Source organism: Erpetoichthys calabaricus, chromosome 1 (assembly GCF_900747795.2).
Source record: "Erpetoichthys calabaricus chromosome 1, fErpCal1.3, whole genome shotgun sequence".
Lineage (NCBI taxonomy): Eukaryota > Metazoa > Chordata > Cladistia > Polypteriformes > Polypteridae > Erpetoichthys > Erpetoichthys calabaricus.
Genome location: NC_041394.2, coordinates 263,046,401 through 263,063,541, shown reverse-complemented (window position 1 = coordinate 263,063,541; position 17,141 = coordinate 263,046,401). Strand labels below are relative to the sequence as shown.

The following is a 17,141-nucleotide window of genomic DNA, read 5'->3' as shown; positions in this document are numbered from 1 at the left end:
TTTTTGTACCATTATGAGTAGTGCTGTGATCTCATTAGCACATTATGCAGTACGAGCATCAGACCTAACATTTTATTTGACATTTCAATTCCTTCTGCACAATACCTACATGACAAGACTGTTCTGTCATGGTGAACCAAAGTTGCTTCCTTTAGATCAGCATTTCCCATCTTGATAATTAATGTTTCTTTTCTCTGTGTACAGAACTTTTTGTTTTCTTGACTTAACTGCAGTCCCCAAGTGTTTGCCCAGTTCTGATAATTGTCCAAGTCTTTTTGTTTTTGTTGTCCTCAGTATCAACATTGATTTTAACTATACCACAATTAATGTCATTAACATAAATTAGAAAGAGTACAAGGCACAGACCTGTGAAAGTCATCTCTGATGATGTCATCCCATGCAGAGTATTTTGCTGTTATCTGTACTATTTGTCTTTGGCTAGTTAATCAATATTAAAATTAACATTCTGTGCACAATAGTATTAAAAGGAATTTTGAAATTCTAAATAAATTAATAATGTTGTATGCTTTTGTGTTGTCTACTCCTCCAGCTGCTTGTTCAAAAACCAATTGGTTTGGCAAGTTCTCCTCTCATTAACCCATGCTATCTGTTATTTAGTACAGTATATTAATATCATATTAATAGATCTGTCATTTATTTCTGATTATAGATTCCATGGTTTTGCATAGCACAGGAGGTTTTTAATTTACTTTTTTGAGGCGGGTGTCAATTTATAATGACATACAGGAGTGTATTGTTGCAGCTACCGGCCACTACAAGAATGCGTTCAGCGGTATGATCTGGGGACTGATCAGCTGATGCTGGTACATCACTTTTGTTTTTGACCTCCAGATCACTTGCATGGGAATCTGAGTCAGATAAGTCAGAGTCTGATTCAGCAATAAAAAGCAAAACATTTTCCACTGAGTATTTCACTTTGCGCATTTGCTTCACTCTTTCGCCAGAACCACCTTTAGCTCTGACGGCTGGTGCCTAAGTGTAGACAATTTTGGGGGTCGGCAACTGCTCTGCTGCACATTCTTGCCAGCTGCCGAAAAAATATTCAGCCCTCAAAGAGTTAAATAGAAGCATATAATACTTTTAAAGCTATTCCTGTTTTTATATTCCTTCAAAATGACAGTTGTTAGGCATTGGCAGTAAGAATGTGCATTCTGATGCAAACTGACTAAGTGTAGCACGATTATGACTGACCTTTGATGGAGTTCTATTTCCTTCCTATCCTTCCTCTCTCTCCTAACCACCCCCACCACCACTTGTAGAGTTCTCTCGAGTGTTGCATACTCCTACCAGTACAGTTCATGGACCATAACACAAAAGTTGTTTTTTTTATTATGTAATACATTGCCCTTAAAATGATTCAAAGAAGACAAAAACTTGACATCCGCTTGTTTCAAGACTTTTGGACAAACGAATATGGATTCACACAACAAAAGGATTGTGCCGTTTGTGCGTTATGTTAAACTGTCATGTGCCGTACGGCCAGTGTACAAAGACACTATCAAATCAAACATCAGTCCATGTTTAAAAACTCTGACGAGAAAAGTGAAGCCATAAAAAGGGCTGTTTCTGGCTACAAAAAGCAAACTAGTATTTTTTGTCAAGTAATTGAAACCAAAAATAAAGCTACTGAATGTAGTTACAAAATTGCTCAGTGTGTGGCTTCGAAGGCCAAACCTTTCACAGTTGGAGAATTCCTCAAGGAAACTGTTTTGAGAAGTGCTGAGATTTTGTGAAGTGACTTACCAAATAAAGAAACAATACTGTCTTGGAATCGAGAAATAATGGCTTCTGTGAGGTCAATCGAGAGATGCATAACTGATATGGATGAAAATGTGCTGGTTAAAGAGACAACCGAGTTACAACAAGCTGTTGTATTTAGTGTTGCTCTTGACGAAAAGTGTTAATGTGAATGATGTGGCGCACCTAGCGATAGTTGCACGATATTGTGACAATGACCATATTTATGAAGAGCTGTACTGCTTGATACTTCTTGGTGGTACGGCCAAGGGACAGGACATTATAACTGCACTTGTAAGCTATTTCGAAAATCAGAACATTTATATAAATAAAACATTCTGTGTTACTACTAATGCCACCCCTTGGATGTTTGGAAAGAACAAAGGATTTGTTTAACTTCTTCAAGATCATATAGGACATCAAGTATTGAGCTTCCATTACATTATACACCAGGAGTTTTATGCGAAGAATTGAAAGATGATGATTGTCAGTGCAAGCTGATGTTTCTGGCTGACAAAACTGAACACCTTAATGACTTAAACTTGTATTTACAAAGACAGGGTCAAACAGTACTTGAACTTTTTGAGCACTGGAAAGGATTTGTGTCAAAAGTAGATATATTTTGCTGTGATATTATCACTAACACAAGTAATTTCCAAATGTAAAGGCTCATTCAAATCGATTTACCCTCAACATAAATGAGCATCAGAAGTTTGTTGAAACACTCAAAGGAGAATTTGCTAAACAAGGTCAAGACTTCCAGATTCATGGGCCCATACTTTCTTACCTTATCAAGACAACTTAACTGATCTTACTACCACCCCGTCTGACCTGTCTCTTTTCGAATGGTTGGATGTTGACAGTTTTGAAATGCAACACATCCTATTCAAGTCATCAGAGTTATGGACGATAAAATTTGTAGAATTACAGAAAACTCTGTAAGGAAACTGCTTGGAAAAGTCAGCTGCCATCCTCAACTGCTGGACATCCCTGCCTGAAGCAGTCACCTATTTGAAGAAAGTTGTATTTGCTCCGATTTTGGCTTTTGGGTCAACCTATACATGTGAACTAAAACCTGAGCATTCAGAAGCCTGTGTGAAGCTGAAAGTGACAAAATACACATCTGATATTGACCAATTAACTAAGGAGAAGCAAGGACAAGGGTCCCATTAATTGATTAATGACTCAGATCAATATTAATCAATGATTACTCATAGAACACATTATTAAAATTTTTATATGTTTGATTTATTTGTTTTATTCTTCAAACTATTGGACTTTCTGTCTTAACAAAATATACATCTGACAATTTTATAATAATGTAAAAATTATTAATTTCAAAATAATGAGTTCAGAACTTAAATTTTGCAAAACAGTTTTTGTATTTGTTTCTATTTAAATAAAAATATTTAATAATCAACAAAGAATAGAATAGTTATTTAATGTATTGGAAACATGTTAATACAAGATCAAATTTATGTGTTTCAATGGTTTTTGTATATAAAAATATGATGGGCTTAGGTTGGCACGCTGCAACAACACTTCAGCACAACACTACTAAAAGGTTGCCAACCCCTGCATTAAACAAACATTGAATATTAGAAGCCAAGTGCATTTAATAAATCTGGTTTGGTCTTATGATATTACCGAGGGAGGCACTTTCTCAATTCTTCTAGCTAGAGCTTTTGGAGAGCATCTTAACATCATAATTCAGAAGTGAAACTGGTCTGTATGATGCACATCATAATACATCCTTATTTTTCTTTGGAAAGACGGTAATTAATATCTGGCAAAAAATCTGAAGTAGGATTTTGTTTAGGTCCTGTAAACATTGCTAATAATATTAGAGCTAACTTATTTGAAAATGTTTTTATCAAAATCCATTGGGTAGCCGTCAGAACCTGCTGCTTACTAATAATGAATGAGTTTATGGCGTCCAGCAAATGCTGAGAGTGTCACAGGTGTGGTATTTGTAATGCAACAAGAAACTCCTTAGATCCGTGTCTTATCTTCTTTAAACTGAGTTGAATATAAGAACTATTAGTACTCTTTAAATGTCTGGGTTATATTTTTACTGTCAATAATTTTATCTCCATCTATGCTGGTAATTTCTGTTATTGTGTTTCAGACTTACTGCTTGTTGATTTTTTGAGCTAAGAAGCTAAAATTATTAAAACCCTGCCCAACCCAGGTATTACCAATCTAGTAATCTCAACCAATCCAAACTAAACTTATTTCTGTTTTACGCATCTTCCACGTTTGGATTGGGCAGCCATCAAGTTATGAATAAGAGCAATTACTTTTTATTCAAAGAACTGGTCCTACAGAGGTCTGTTTATAATTAGGATTAATGCAAGTTGAAGATTTTGTTGTTGCTAACACTTTGGTTTGTTTTCTGAATGTCAAAATGTTTATGACTTTTTCACAATTAATAAATGTATTCAAATACACTTAGCACACTGTACAATGAGCAAAGAAGAAACAGTATAAATATCTTACCAATGTTAAGCTCACGTAAATCTAGGATCTGTAAGGGAAACAAAAAATTGAATATGTAAATATTGAATGCAGTATTTTTACTTTATGAGTTTAAAGTGAAATATTTCACTGTAGGCAGGTGTTCAATACTAATGAATGCATCCACCAACACTTATATACTGTATATGTAAAGTAAATAGATCTAAACAGTACATTTTACTAAATTTGCAAATTATATTGTAACACCACTGACACAATGCAACAGGGGATGAAACAAAAATGTAATCAATTTAAAAAGTAATTTATTAAGGAGTAAACATGTGGATATTGCAACCTATACTCTTCTTCATTCATTGGCTTTTGAAAACAAAAAAAAAAACACAACCTGACAGCTACATTAACTGAGAATAGCTTAGATGGTATTGTGAATTCACACATTAGGAGGTGTTGCTTGGGGAAAAAGGTGACCTGGTCTGTCCAGTGCAACCTGAACCCTCCCAGGAGTGGAGGATGGAAATTAAGGAACTTACTCATATACAGTACAAGCAGCATTGATCACCTTGAAGGGGAGGCACAGGGGAGCAATGGGAATATTAAATAAGAAGATCCAATGCAAAAAGCATGGTCTGCTCTCAAAACTCAGTACTCTAACTTGCTTTGATTCAGAAAAGAGGCTCAATTATCTAGACGGATATGGGTTTTACCAATTGTAGAGGGTGTTTTAAAAAAAAAAAAAAAAAAGTTGTGACGATGTGGGTTCACTCCACACTCCCTTTCAGCTTCTGGGAGCCCTTGAACCCTTCACCGTCGGTAATGTTACCGATGAGCTCGGCAGTGAGGCACAACAATGGAGCAGGAGTATGGTGTAAAAAGGTGTCAAGTGTTTTTATTAAAAACAATCAACAAAAACAAAGTGTCCAAATAAAGAAGTGCAGTGCATCAAAGATCATTAAATAAATAATCAATCCATAAAATAAGTGAACTAGTGGAGGTTAAAAAATCCAATAAAATAGAAAAAACAACAATCCTTTAAAACAAGGTTAAAGCAATGCTGGAAGCAGTCTCTTAAAAAAAACAAGCCGGTGTCTTCTTTTATCTGGCGTCTCTTCTGCTTCTCCCATCTGGGCCCTGCAACAGGAGAGTCGCCCTCTCAGCAGCTGACCTTCTCTACTGTCCACTTCTGTTGGTTGGTTCGCCTCACCGATCCCTGGCTCCGGTAGGCTCCACCAAACAGCAACTTGGGATCCCCAATGACCAGGGCTCTCACACTGGGGAATCCACGTCCCAAGTCCCGACTCCCGCTGCCTTCTCGGCCTTATGCAGCCAGCCGTCCTTCTTCACCGGTCACTCCAGCTCCTTGTTCGCTAGTTAGCGACCGCTTCCTTCTGCCCCACCGAGTATCGGACAAACACTCTTGCTAGGGCTCACAGTCCAGCTGCCTACCTGCTCGCACACGCTCGCTCACACCAGTTCTCCTTCAGCTTCCTGCTCTCCTGCAACCTCCGGCTCTTTTTCTCTTAATTTTTTTTCCCTTAGCCGCCTCGCACTTCTATTTATGAAGAGGACGTGGCAGCTGTAGCAATCAGCAGTTCCTGGTTACAATTACGGATGCGGGCTGTTTCTCACCTGTGCACTTAGGTGAGAAATGCCCACATCACAAACTTCTCAGAAACCGCTTCGGCCACACACCACCACGCCCCCTCACTAAGCCATGAGTGCAGCGATTATTTATTTAAAACTGGCCTCTTGACATGAGCTGTGGACCCGCTATACCACAAAGGTACATAAGCAATGAGATGTAAGAGTAAGGTTAATTCCAAGCAAGGTTGATGCCAGCTGTCACTTTAAAGGAAGGACACAAATGGAAGCTAAGGAATTGTATGGCATTACAAAATATTTTGCTTACACAGAGAAATGTATTTAGATGCATATGTTTAGTATGAATACCACATTTGGGAAGACCATGAATCAAAATGAGAAAAATGCTTATGGGAAAACAAAGCATGATTTAGATTATTATAGAAGCACAGTGGGCTATATGCTATCATAAATGCAACATTGTTAATTTAAAAAAGAAAATGACATCTTGCAGTTTACTCGATTAAACCAGAAAAACACAAATAAAGGAGCTGAAAATAATTTAACAGTATATTTTAGATATTAATTTAGGTAAAACTTTAAAAACAGCCATAAAAAATAATGAATCCTTTAAATATGCAAGTCATTTTAAAAGATCATAAAATTATTTTAAAAATTCCTTAGGAAAAAAACTAAATATAGTTACAAAAATGCAAAGTTAAAACTGATTCAACTGCAAAGACAAAAATGTCCAGGGAATTTAAAATGTATTTTATAAGTGAGTGTAAAGAAACCTAAATGTGTCCAAAAATGACTATTATTCAATGAACTCACTTACAAAAAGAAAACAGAATATAAAAAGTAACTTTGCCAGACCTGACCACAAAATAACTCTTTATTCAAGTGACCTTCATACACTGTTGTGAATGGCATGTACAAAGTTCTCTTAATGATAACACATTTTTTTCTGAAACAATGTTATAGATCATTCAGAGTGCTTCAAGGTGGGAACCCAGCTGTATGAATTATGATTATCATATGAAAAATAAGTAAATTCAAGACATATTAATTTTAATCTCACCATGTCATCTGCATCCTCATCTTCTAACTGATCTAGTAATTAAATAAAAAAGTATAAATTACATTATGAAAAAGTTATAACCATTGGGAAAAATATATTTAGAAAAAGGTTATTCTTTAGCTAGTTTGATGAATTAAAAAAAACAAAAACATTTCAGATGAATCTGAAGATGTCTAACTCTTTTTAAAGCAACTTGGAAGTTCTTTGCTCTTCTTCAATTTGTAAATAAGTACAGTAATCCCTCGCTATATCGCGCTTCGCCCTTCGCGGCTTCACTCCATCGCGGATTTTATATGTAAGCATATTTAAATATATATCGCGGATTTTTCGCTGCTTCGCGGGTTTTTGAGGACAATGGGTCTTTTAATTTCTGGTACATGCTTCCTCAGTTGGTTTGCCCAGTTGATTTCATACAAGGGATGCTATTGGCAGATGGCTGAGAAGCTACCCAGCTTACTTTTCTCTGTCTCTTGCGCTGAGTATCTGTGATCCTGACGTACGGGGTGTGAGCAGGGGGGCTGTTTGCACACCTAGACGATACGGACGCTCGTCTAAAAATGCTGAAAGATTATCTTCACTTTGCTACCTTCTGTGTGCAGCTTTTAAGTATGCTGCACGGTGCTTCGCATACTTAAAAGCTCAAAGGGCACGTATTGATTTTTTAATCTGTCTCTCTCTATCTCTCTCTAACTCTCTCTCTCTCTGTGCTCCTGACGGAGGGGGTGTGAGCTGCCGCCTTCAACAGCTTTGTGCCGCGGTGCTTCGCATACTTACAAGCCAAACAGCCATATTGATTTATTTGCTCCTTTGAAGAGGAAGATATGTTTGCATTCTTTTAATTGTGAGACTGAACTGTCATCTCTGTCTTGTTATGGAGCACAGTTTAAACTTTTGAAAAAGAGACAAATGTTTGTTTGCAGTGTTTGAATAACGTTCCTGTCTCTCTACAACCTCCTGTGTTTCTGCGCAAATCTGTGACCCAAGCATGACAATATAAAAATAACCATATAAACATATGGTTTCTACTTCGCGGATTTTCTTATTTCGCGGGTGGCTCTGGAACGCAACCCCCGCGATGGAGGAGGGATTACTGTATCCACTTTTCCAACTGCTGCACTGGTAATCTACTGTCACTTTCACACTATTACTCCAACCTGGGTCGCAATCCACTTATTCAACAGATGTTTTAACATAAGACATTGTGAAAATGGTTGCCAAAACTAGGGACAACACAAACAAAATAATGGGAGCGCATGGAGGCGCTTTTGTGACACAAAACACACAAAGCACAAATTTCTTAATTCTATATTCAGCTATCCTTTCAGTTTTAGCTTACTGAATGGCTTTGTTCATTCAATCAATCACATAAACAACTACTATTTCCAAATGGACCAAAGACCTGATAACAAATCGGTCAATGCTCATTTATAATACAAGTCCTATAAAAGTAGAATAAACCATCCATCCATCCATTTTCCAACCCGCTGAATCCAAACCCAGGGTCACGGAGGTCTGCTGGAGCCAATCCCAGCCAACACAGGGCGCAAGGCAGGGAACCAATCCCAGGCAGTGCGCCAACCCACCGCAGGACATACACAAACACACCCACACACCAAGCACACTCACTAGGGCCAATTTAGAATCGCCAATCGACCTAACCTGCATGTCTTTGGACTGTGGGAGGAAACCCACGCAGACACGGGGAGAACATGCAAACTCCACGCAGGGAGGACCTGGGAAGCGAACCTGGGTCTCCTTACTGCGAAGCAGCAGCGCTTACCACTGCGCCATTGTGCCGCCCGTAGAATAAACCATTTTTTTTTAAATGTAGAATGACATTGAAAACAATCTAGGGAGGTGCCCACAACCCAAGCTGAAGTACTAGTGTAGAATGGTGCTCACAATTTTTGATTAGGACAGTAAAATGCATTGAGAAAGCCACTGATTATACAGAACCTAAAATAAATAAGATGACAAATTGTGTATTGCATGTGAGATAAAGCCAAGAATAAAAAAATACCAGAAGAGATATCCATTGTTCTAAATAGTTTACAAAAATGGCAATGATTTTATTTTCAGTTTAAAGAACTCTTACTGTAACTGCAAAAACACATTTGACATTTGTCTGGCATAATGCCTATGCAAAAGCACAAATTTTTAATTTTACCTTCATTTGAATGCTGATCACAAACTTCATATATTTTAAAAGGTTCAACTGGGGTTTTCTTTGTTCCATCATACTTAAGTTTGAACTCTCTGCTCTTATTGAGTGCACATCGAAAATTAGCTTTCCATTTAGCTGGATCTGGTTCATCAAATCCTTCTTTGTATTTTCCTGTTTCCAAAGCCCATGCCTGTTATTAAATGTTTCATTTACATATAATTAGTCATGGATATTGGCAAAAAAATTCTATATATATTCATTCAACCAGTATCATGAAGATTATTCCAGCACAAAGATCATAGCTTAGGAACCAACCTGGATATTGCACAGATAATTTATATGTGAATTTAAAAAATAAAATGTGAGGAAAACTGCAAAAAAAAAAAAAAAAAAGATTTGGACATTTTAGTGGAAATAAAAGGTTTATGTACAGGAAGTAAAATTTGCTATATTAAAAAAAACAACAACTTTGGGCATCCCAGTGAATTCATTACTGGCCACTATAAGACATTTTACAATAGAGGGTAACTTTGCAGTGTTTTGGTCTGTGTATTATAAGGAGGATACGACAGACCTAGAAAACGTCCAAATAAAAGCTATACTTACCCTGGACTGAATAGTATGAGCTACAAGAATGAATAACTAATTCTGTTCGTTTAAAGCAAATAGCCAATATAAGAGGATATATGTATGGCTACTGCATTTTGAAAGTAAAGCCAACCCGTTTATTACTTTAAAAGGTACAGATGGGAGGCCAGTTGACTAAATGTCACACAGCTGTAAGAAAGAATTTATTTCTGAACAGAAATTAGTTATATGAACACAGCAGTTCTTCTACATGAACACCATCCTATGGTGATTTAACGTTCCATTAGTGAATGTTTACATGGGTCATATATCTTCATTATTTCTGTTCTTGTATGGAACACAGCCAGATTAAGTAATTTGCTCAGGGTCATGCAGAAAATCAGTGGAGAGTCTGAAACAGCTATTTTTCAGGATCACTCCAAAAGTTTATGCTCTGGGTTATTCCAATTTCCTCCCTGCTGTAATGTATATCACAACATATTGTACTTGTGTATCAATACTTTCACATAAAATGCAAATATATTACACTAGGTATACAAGAATTTTAAACTAGCCTTTACTTCTGCATCAAGAGTGGGTTATTATGGAAGAATACTGTATAAGAACAGAAATAATGAAGAAATATGACCTATGTAAACATTCACTAATAAAATGTTCATTCTGGTATGTTCATCAACTACACAATCCATGAAATGTTGTACAATATAAAGGTTTACATGCACTGTTAATTTGTTTTCCTATCCTGATTACTTTCATTACAAGGTGACATCTGAAATGAAGCCTTTCCTGGTAACACAGGGCTTAAAGAAACAACTCTAGTTACCACTATTTCACAAATCATAATCACTCACATTAGAGTTGGCAATGCTCCTAATTTACGGAAGTCTATGACGTTGAAAAAACTCATGTAAGCACAGGAAAAAGAGGCAAACATCATACAGATGGTGCTTGAGTTCCATCTAATTATATAATAAATACTCTTTTTGTTCATTTTGCTTTTCATTCTCCTTGTACAGTAAACAAAATAATTTAAAGAGAAAACCTAGAAGCAAGAAATCACTCATTATATTTAGTTGCAGTGTTTACAAGCTTCTGCAGATGTTTTATTTGCTTCCATCATGCATTTGATGTGAAGTGTAAATCTGGCCTGAGCTGCAACCAAGCTTGAGCAAAATAAATCAAGGCTAATATCCTCAACACTGAACATATTACAAGCTGTAAACATGGCATAACATTCAGGTGCATTTGGGGACATAAATGCTTTGAAAGTTGGAGCATTTTAAATTTAAGATTACTTATTTTATTAAAGAGAATGACATCACATTTTTGTTTATGAAGTACCTTTGTAAAAATGTCATATTCAAAAAAATAACAGCAACAACAGAATCTATATATATCACGATACATAAAATATATGCTTTTTTACAAATATAATGTAGTTCAAAAACCAATCCCAGATATCATGATAGTGGCTGAAATAGCATGAATTCTTATTTAACTGATGAAAAAATTGCCTTGACTGATATACTATTGTTGGCTCTGGAGCATCTACGGCTAGTTGCAGTTCATATTTCCAAAACAGATTTTAACTTTACATCTTTCAAAAATGTTTATGGTGAGCTCTCTTGCTAAAATTGTTGGCTGCAGTGCTGTAGTGTTGTTTTGCAGAAACATTTGCAGTCAGCGAAATAATGAATCATTATGGTTTAAAGTGTCACACTTAGAAAGCTACCCTCATTCTTCATTTATTACTAGGCAAGTTAAATGATTTTTTTGTTTTTCTTCCTTGCGTTTTTTACTTTTATGGTTAAAAAGATTATTTTACTTACCTGATACAACTTCAAGCTGCAGGAAAAGGGGGTTTGCATGAGCTGCTGCATAACAGCAATTTAGACAATGTACCAATCAGAGTGGGTGCTATGTAGTATAAAGGTGTTTTTCCAGTCTTACAGAGGAGAGGACATACTTGAAATGCATTTTCTCAATTAAAAGAAAAATATTTAGGTAGGATGAATTGAATCAAGAGCCAGTTTCTGTAGCCGAGGATCGGACCGCCAAGGTCCCCGCCTTCGGCCACCACCCAACAGGCGGATCGGTGCGGCATCCGCAGTAATGCGGGCATTGCATCGGTCTGTCGTGGTGAAAAAGGAGCTGAGCCGCAAGGCAAAGCTCTCAATTTACCAGTCGATCTATGTTCCTACCCTCACCTATGGTCATGAGCTATGGGTAGTGACCGAAAGAACGAGATCGCGAATACAAGCGGCTGAAATGAGTTTCCTCCGCAGGGTGTCTGGGCTTTCCCTTAAAGATAGGGTGAGAAGCTCAGTCATCCGGGAGGGGCTCAGAGTAGAGCCGCTGCTCCTCCGCATCGAGAGGAGTCAGATGAGGTGGCTCGGGCATCTGATCAGGATGCCTCCTGGACGCCTCCCTGGTGAGGTGTTCCGGGCACGTCCAACCGGGAGGAGGCCCCGGGGAAGACCCAGGACATGCTGGAGGGACTATGTCTCTCGACTGGCCTAGGAACGCCTTGGGATTCTCCCGGAAGAGCTAGAAGAAGTGGCCGGGGAGAGGGAAGTCTGGGCATCTCTGCTCAAGCTGCTGCCCCCGCGACCCGACCTCGGATAAGCGGGAGACAATGGATGGATGGATGGATGGATGAATTGAATCAAGGAATAATAAATTACTAAATTTATTGCACAACAGAATGTTAATACTTAATGCTTTCCAACATTAAAAATTACAATATTTTCTTATCAAGAATGAAGCATCAGAACAATGTATTGTGGGGTCACCAGCAGTTTCCAAATTATTTTGGCCATTAATACTGTATAACATTTTTTCATACTTATCTTCTTTAATGTAAATCTAGTAGCTATCCAGTTAGACAATCACCCTGTCTAATAGTGTATCTCATTGTTAGGACAGAAATGTGATTATCTAAAAAAATGTAAGCAACTGGTGCAAGACCAAAACTTTTTTTTAATCAACATTCAGCCTGAAACAGTTTGTACCACCATAAAAAAAACTGTTCAGCTTACCATCAGTCTCACTGCTATGTTTCTGTTTCCCTATGTTTACTATACAGTGTTTTGTGTAAAATCCATTTTGTATCATCTTCTAGCAGTCCTCATGTCCTTTTGAGGTAATTGTTTTCAGGCTCTTCTTAATTTCAGCTTACTACGTCAGTCTTTCTAGATGAGCAATACCATTCAGAATTAGAATGAATTCTGCAGTTTTTCTCTAGATTTTTTTATATGTCACTATGTCTATATATATATATATATATATTTATATATATTCTGGGTTGCATTCAATATTGGTTTGTAATTTCTAAATTATTTTTTATATTTTTATAATGTAAACAAATATTATTGTTTAAGTCTTTATATGAACCTTTAAAACTGCCACCATATAAATATTTCTCAAGTAATCTATACAGTACATGTGATTTACCAGTACAGGACATTACTACCACTGCCGACTGCCCCCATGGTATTGGTTCCATACATTTATTCCAAATAGGAACCCTGAATATACCATAAATTAATGCTCAGTTATAGTACACCATAATTTTGACATGCATTAAATCTTCTCATCTACTCACTCTTACCTGGACTAGAATGTAGCCCTTCCTGTTCAGCTCCTACACTTAGCATTAGCACTCTTTAATTTTTTTATTCAGAACTTGCAGCCTATTTCTATTGTTCATTTGTGCTGGTGAGACACTCTGGCAAGAAGATTAGTCACATGTCAAAGGTGGTCTTCTGTGGTAACTGAATAGCACAGCTTATAAAAATGACTTGCTCTTTCTACATCCAGCCAGTGTACTGAACCTATTAAGACCTGCTGAGTTACATAGCACGCGGCACTGATTACAAGTCAATGGAAGATATTTTTGTAGAAGCAGAAATATTGGGGGTCCTGTCTTGTATTATCCATTTATTGACTACCACTGTTAGTTGCCATTTATGCAGTTTTTCTATCCACCTTAATAAAAGGAAAAATGTTTGTGTGTCTACCTGTGTATTTGTCCAGTTGCTAAGTCTGTCATTCCAACAGATGGCACATCACAAACATTAATGCTGCTTTTATAAATTCCAAGCCAAATGGCATATAACACAGACATATGCATTGCATGCTGCACTGCAAACGGTAATGTTAAAGTCTACATTGATTATTTAGATTTCAACCTGTCTTAGATGGGGAGCACAACTAGTGTTATATAAAGTAGTAGACTGAACCTTTAAACAATTCAGTCCCTAAAGATAGCATTTGAAATTTCATTTTTTTTTCAAATGGTTATTAATTTCCATTTGTCTATTTAACCGGCAGGAGGTGCACATACACAATTACGAACAATGCTGGGAAGTTTTTTCATAGGCTATAGACCATTAGTTGTAAAAGTCAAAAGAATATATGCATCCTGGTAAAGAAGAAGAGGAGAGAGGTTGGAAGCATGCGCTGATAGCACGTTGCCGCAACCACCACATGCTGAACCACCTGGTTTGGGACCCAAGTGTAGCAGGTGAGAAGAAGTCCAGTTAGAAAAAAAATACTTGAAGCTTTGGGTGTTAAAAAAGAATGGGGACAAGCTTCCAAAGACCCAGATTTCCCTGGTCATAGCTTATTTGCATCACTCTGTTCTTTTTTGAGAAGTGATTTGCTAGTTAATTGCAATCTGACCACCTACTACAGATGAATAAATACATTTTTGTTTTGAACTGTTCACTTACATGTGAATCAATTTTTTTCTGAGTTCACGTTGAACATTAAAGAGCAAAATATTATACTAATATAACTGTTGGACACCCACATCCAGTTAAGTGTATCTTTAGATAGATAGATAGATAGATAGATAGATAGATAGATAGATAGATAGATAGATAGATAGATAGATAGATAGATAGATAGATAGATAGATAGATAGATAGATAGATAGATAGATAGATAGATAGATACTTTATTAATCCCAAGGGGAAATTCACAATTCACTTTACTAGTAGTACAAGATAATTTACCTTGAAGACAGTATTGTCATCCTCAGGTGTGGGTATATGACGAGTTGCATGTCGCCAGGGTATCTGGAAAAGTTTTTGCTCGTGGCTTATCCATTGCAGACCTGGATAATTTCCACTGTTTACTTGGGCAATCAGCCAAGGTTTAAGTCGAATTCGTCTAGGCTGAATACTCATTGTACAAAGGTCTTTTCTTCAAGCTGGTAAGTCTGCCATATAAAATAAACAGAAACTATTAAAATAATGAAGCTATCAGCATTTTAAATTTTGATAGTTTTTATTTCAAGGATACATTTTTCTGTTCTAAAATATTTAAAGCTGTCATAAACAGTTATCAAAAAGGTAAGACATTACCATTATGTGTTTTTCTTTTCTAAATTAATATGATTCTAAAATGGCTGGGGAAAATAAAAAAAGTTTAATTGTACTATCATTCTACTTTTTCCTAAAAGTAAAATTTAATGTTTTTCAAGGTCACTTCTTAACAACATATTTTTTAAAAAATGATTATACAAAATACAAACAAGCTTCTTTGACCAATATGCACATCTGTCGTTATTAACCAAAGCTTAAATCACCCTTTAAAAGTTGTAAGATAAAACTAAGTATATATTGTGCACTATAGTAACTTTTTCACTTGATTGTGCTCTTCTTTGAATGGTATGTGCATCAATAACAGCACCAAAGAAATGGTTGTAAATATTTGGCTTACACGATAGTAATGAATAAATGCATGATAAGGAGTGAAAGTTAAGAAGTACTTTTGAATAATCACTAAATAATAAATATACTGCTGTGTACACAAATATCATGTCTTATAGAAAAGGCATTCAACAGTACTAAAACTGTCAAACAGCATCTGCTTTAATCTGCTGACTTTTCTCACAGACAACAAAATTAAAAAAACAAATGATACAGTGTCTTAGGACAGCATAATTCTGATTTGTAAGAAAAATGGTCTTTCCAAAAAACAGAAATAAATGTGGAGCATGATAGTCATTATAGAGAGCACTGTTTAGCACTGCTGCCTTCCAGCTCCACTGATTCCGGTATAAGTAAAATGTGCATTCAGGTTTCAGAAATTCACTAAAGAGGCATGATTACTAAATATACCAAACCATAACAAATTACCTCCAAAAATGAACGTGGAATGTACAGTACAGAATGTTATATATAATCAGAAACACCGCATAGCAAAAGTCACTTCAAAAACTTATACTTGAATGTTGTCAATAATGTGCATGTGTCAGTCAGGTATAGGTTTGTCAGCTGAGACAGAAAAAAAAAAGAGTAATCCTTTAAATATATGTGACTCTGGGTTGAAACATTCTATACTATAATGTACACATGACAATAAACATGAACTTCAGCAATATAAAAATAAACCCAATCCAAAAGTAAAGAACGTAATGAGTACAATAATACCAAAATTTCATGAAACTCTGCACTCATTTCCCACTCAAGTGAGTGAGCCACCAACAAGAGAGATCCACCTAAAATGGGATTCCTTCAGTTGAAGAAAATAAGTCTTTTTGTATGTATTGTGATACAGAATATTACAGGTTGGGCCTTGCCCTCAATTTTTTCGTCAATGTATATGTGAGAAATGAATTACAATATGTTTTATGAAAGGCTGAATTCCATTTCTTTTGTTAAATTTTAATTGAGACATCTTTTCCATTGCTGCCCGAGATACATTCACACACACACACTCACACTCTGGAGATGCTGTCCGAGTCTTCATCTAAACCAGCTGGTACCATATCAGGGAGAGATACACAGTAGTGGAGCTGGGTGGATTACTTTTTACAAAGTTTCTAATTTGCATGTAGAATGAAAGAGTATGTCGCTGGAAGATTTGGTATACAGTACTTCAAAAAATGTGGAGATCTTTAAATGTCACAATCACTAGTGGCTTCTACAAGTTGAATAATACATAGATTAAAGAAGTCTGAAATGGGCAGTTATCGTATCTTGTATAGGGGAAACATAACAGTTTCTCTGCTTTAAAATATGTCCTTCATTGATTCCTTACATTTAATAAACATCTTTAGTCAAATACTATAGCTTTGCAAAAATAAATCTTTAATAAATTTCCCTTACTTTCAAGGCTAGGCTTCTAACTACAGTATTTCATAGTCTACATTTTGGTTTCTAAAGATATTGCTTTACATGTTCATGACATGCTGGGAAAATTATATATATTACTTTATACAAATATTATAATAATCACAGTACATGTGAAATACCTAAACACTCAAGTACAATAGCTTTGTCTTCTACAGTATGTAAGATATAGATAACAGATGGCTATTCCATATAGGAAGGTTACACGATGATTAAAAGAGCACTCTAGCAACCAGGTACTTGAACTTCCGCACACCACAGAATATTTTATGCTGAATTCATTATACAAGAGCTTCAAGTCATTAACTGTATGAACACACACATACATACGCCACTTGTTTCTCTCCTCCTT

At 36.2% G+C, this 17,141-nt stretch overlaps 1 protein-coding gene across 7 annotated transcripts in view; it reads right to left on the bottom strand.

Moving 5' to 3' along the window:
* The window catches only part of irf5 (interferon regulatory factor 5), a 67,392-nt gene that overhangs the window by 11,882 nt on the left and 38,369 nt on the right, over nucleotides 1–17,141 (bottom strand). For all 7 annotated transcript variants that reach the window (XM_028814681.2, XM_028814671.2, XM_028814694.2 and 4 more), the window contains 4 exons: nucleotides 14,666–14,871; nucleotides 9,063–9,249; nucleotides 6,896–6,927; nucleotides 4,258–4,285 (listed from right to left, as the gene is read on the bottom strand). In XM_028814681.2, the coding sequence (XP_028670514.1) occupies nucleotides 4,258–4,285; nucleotides 6,896–6,927; nucleotides 9,063–9,249; nucleotides 14,666–14,839 (421 nt within the window). In that variant the 5' untranslated portion in view covers nucleotides 14,840–14,871. The remainder of the gene's footprint in view (nucleotides 1–4,257; nucleotides 4,286–6,895; nucleotides 6,928–9,062; nucleotides 9,250–14,665; nucleotides 14,872–17,141) is intronic.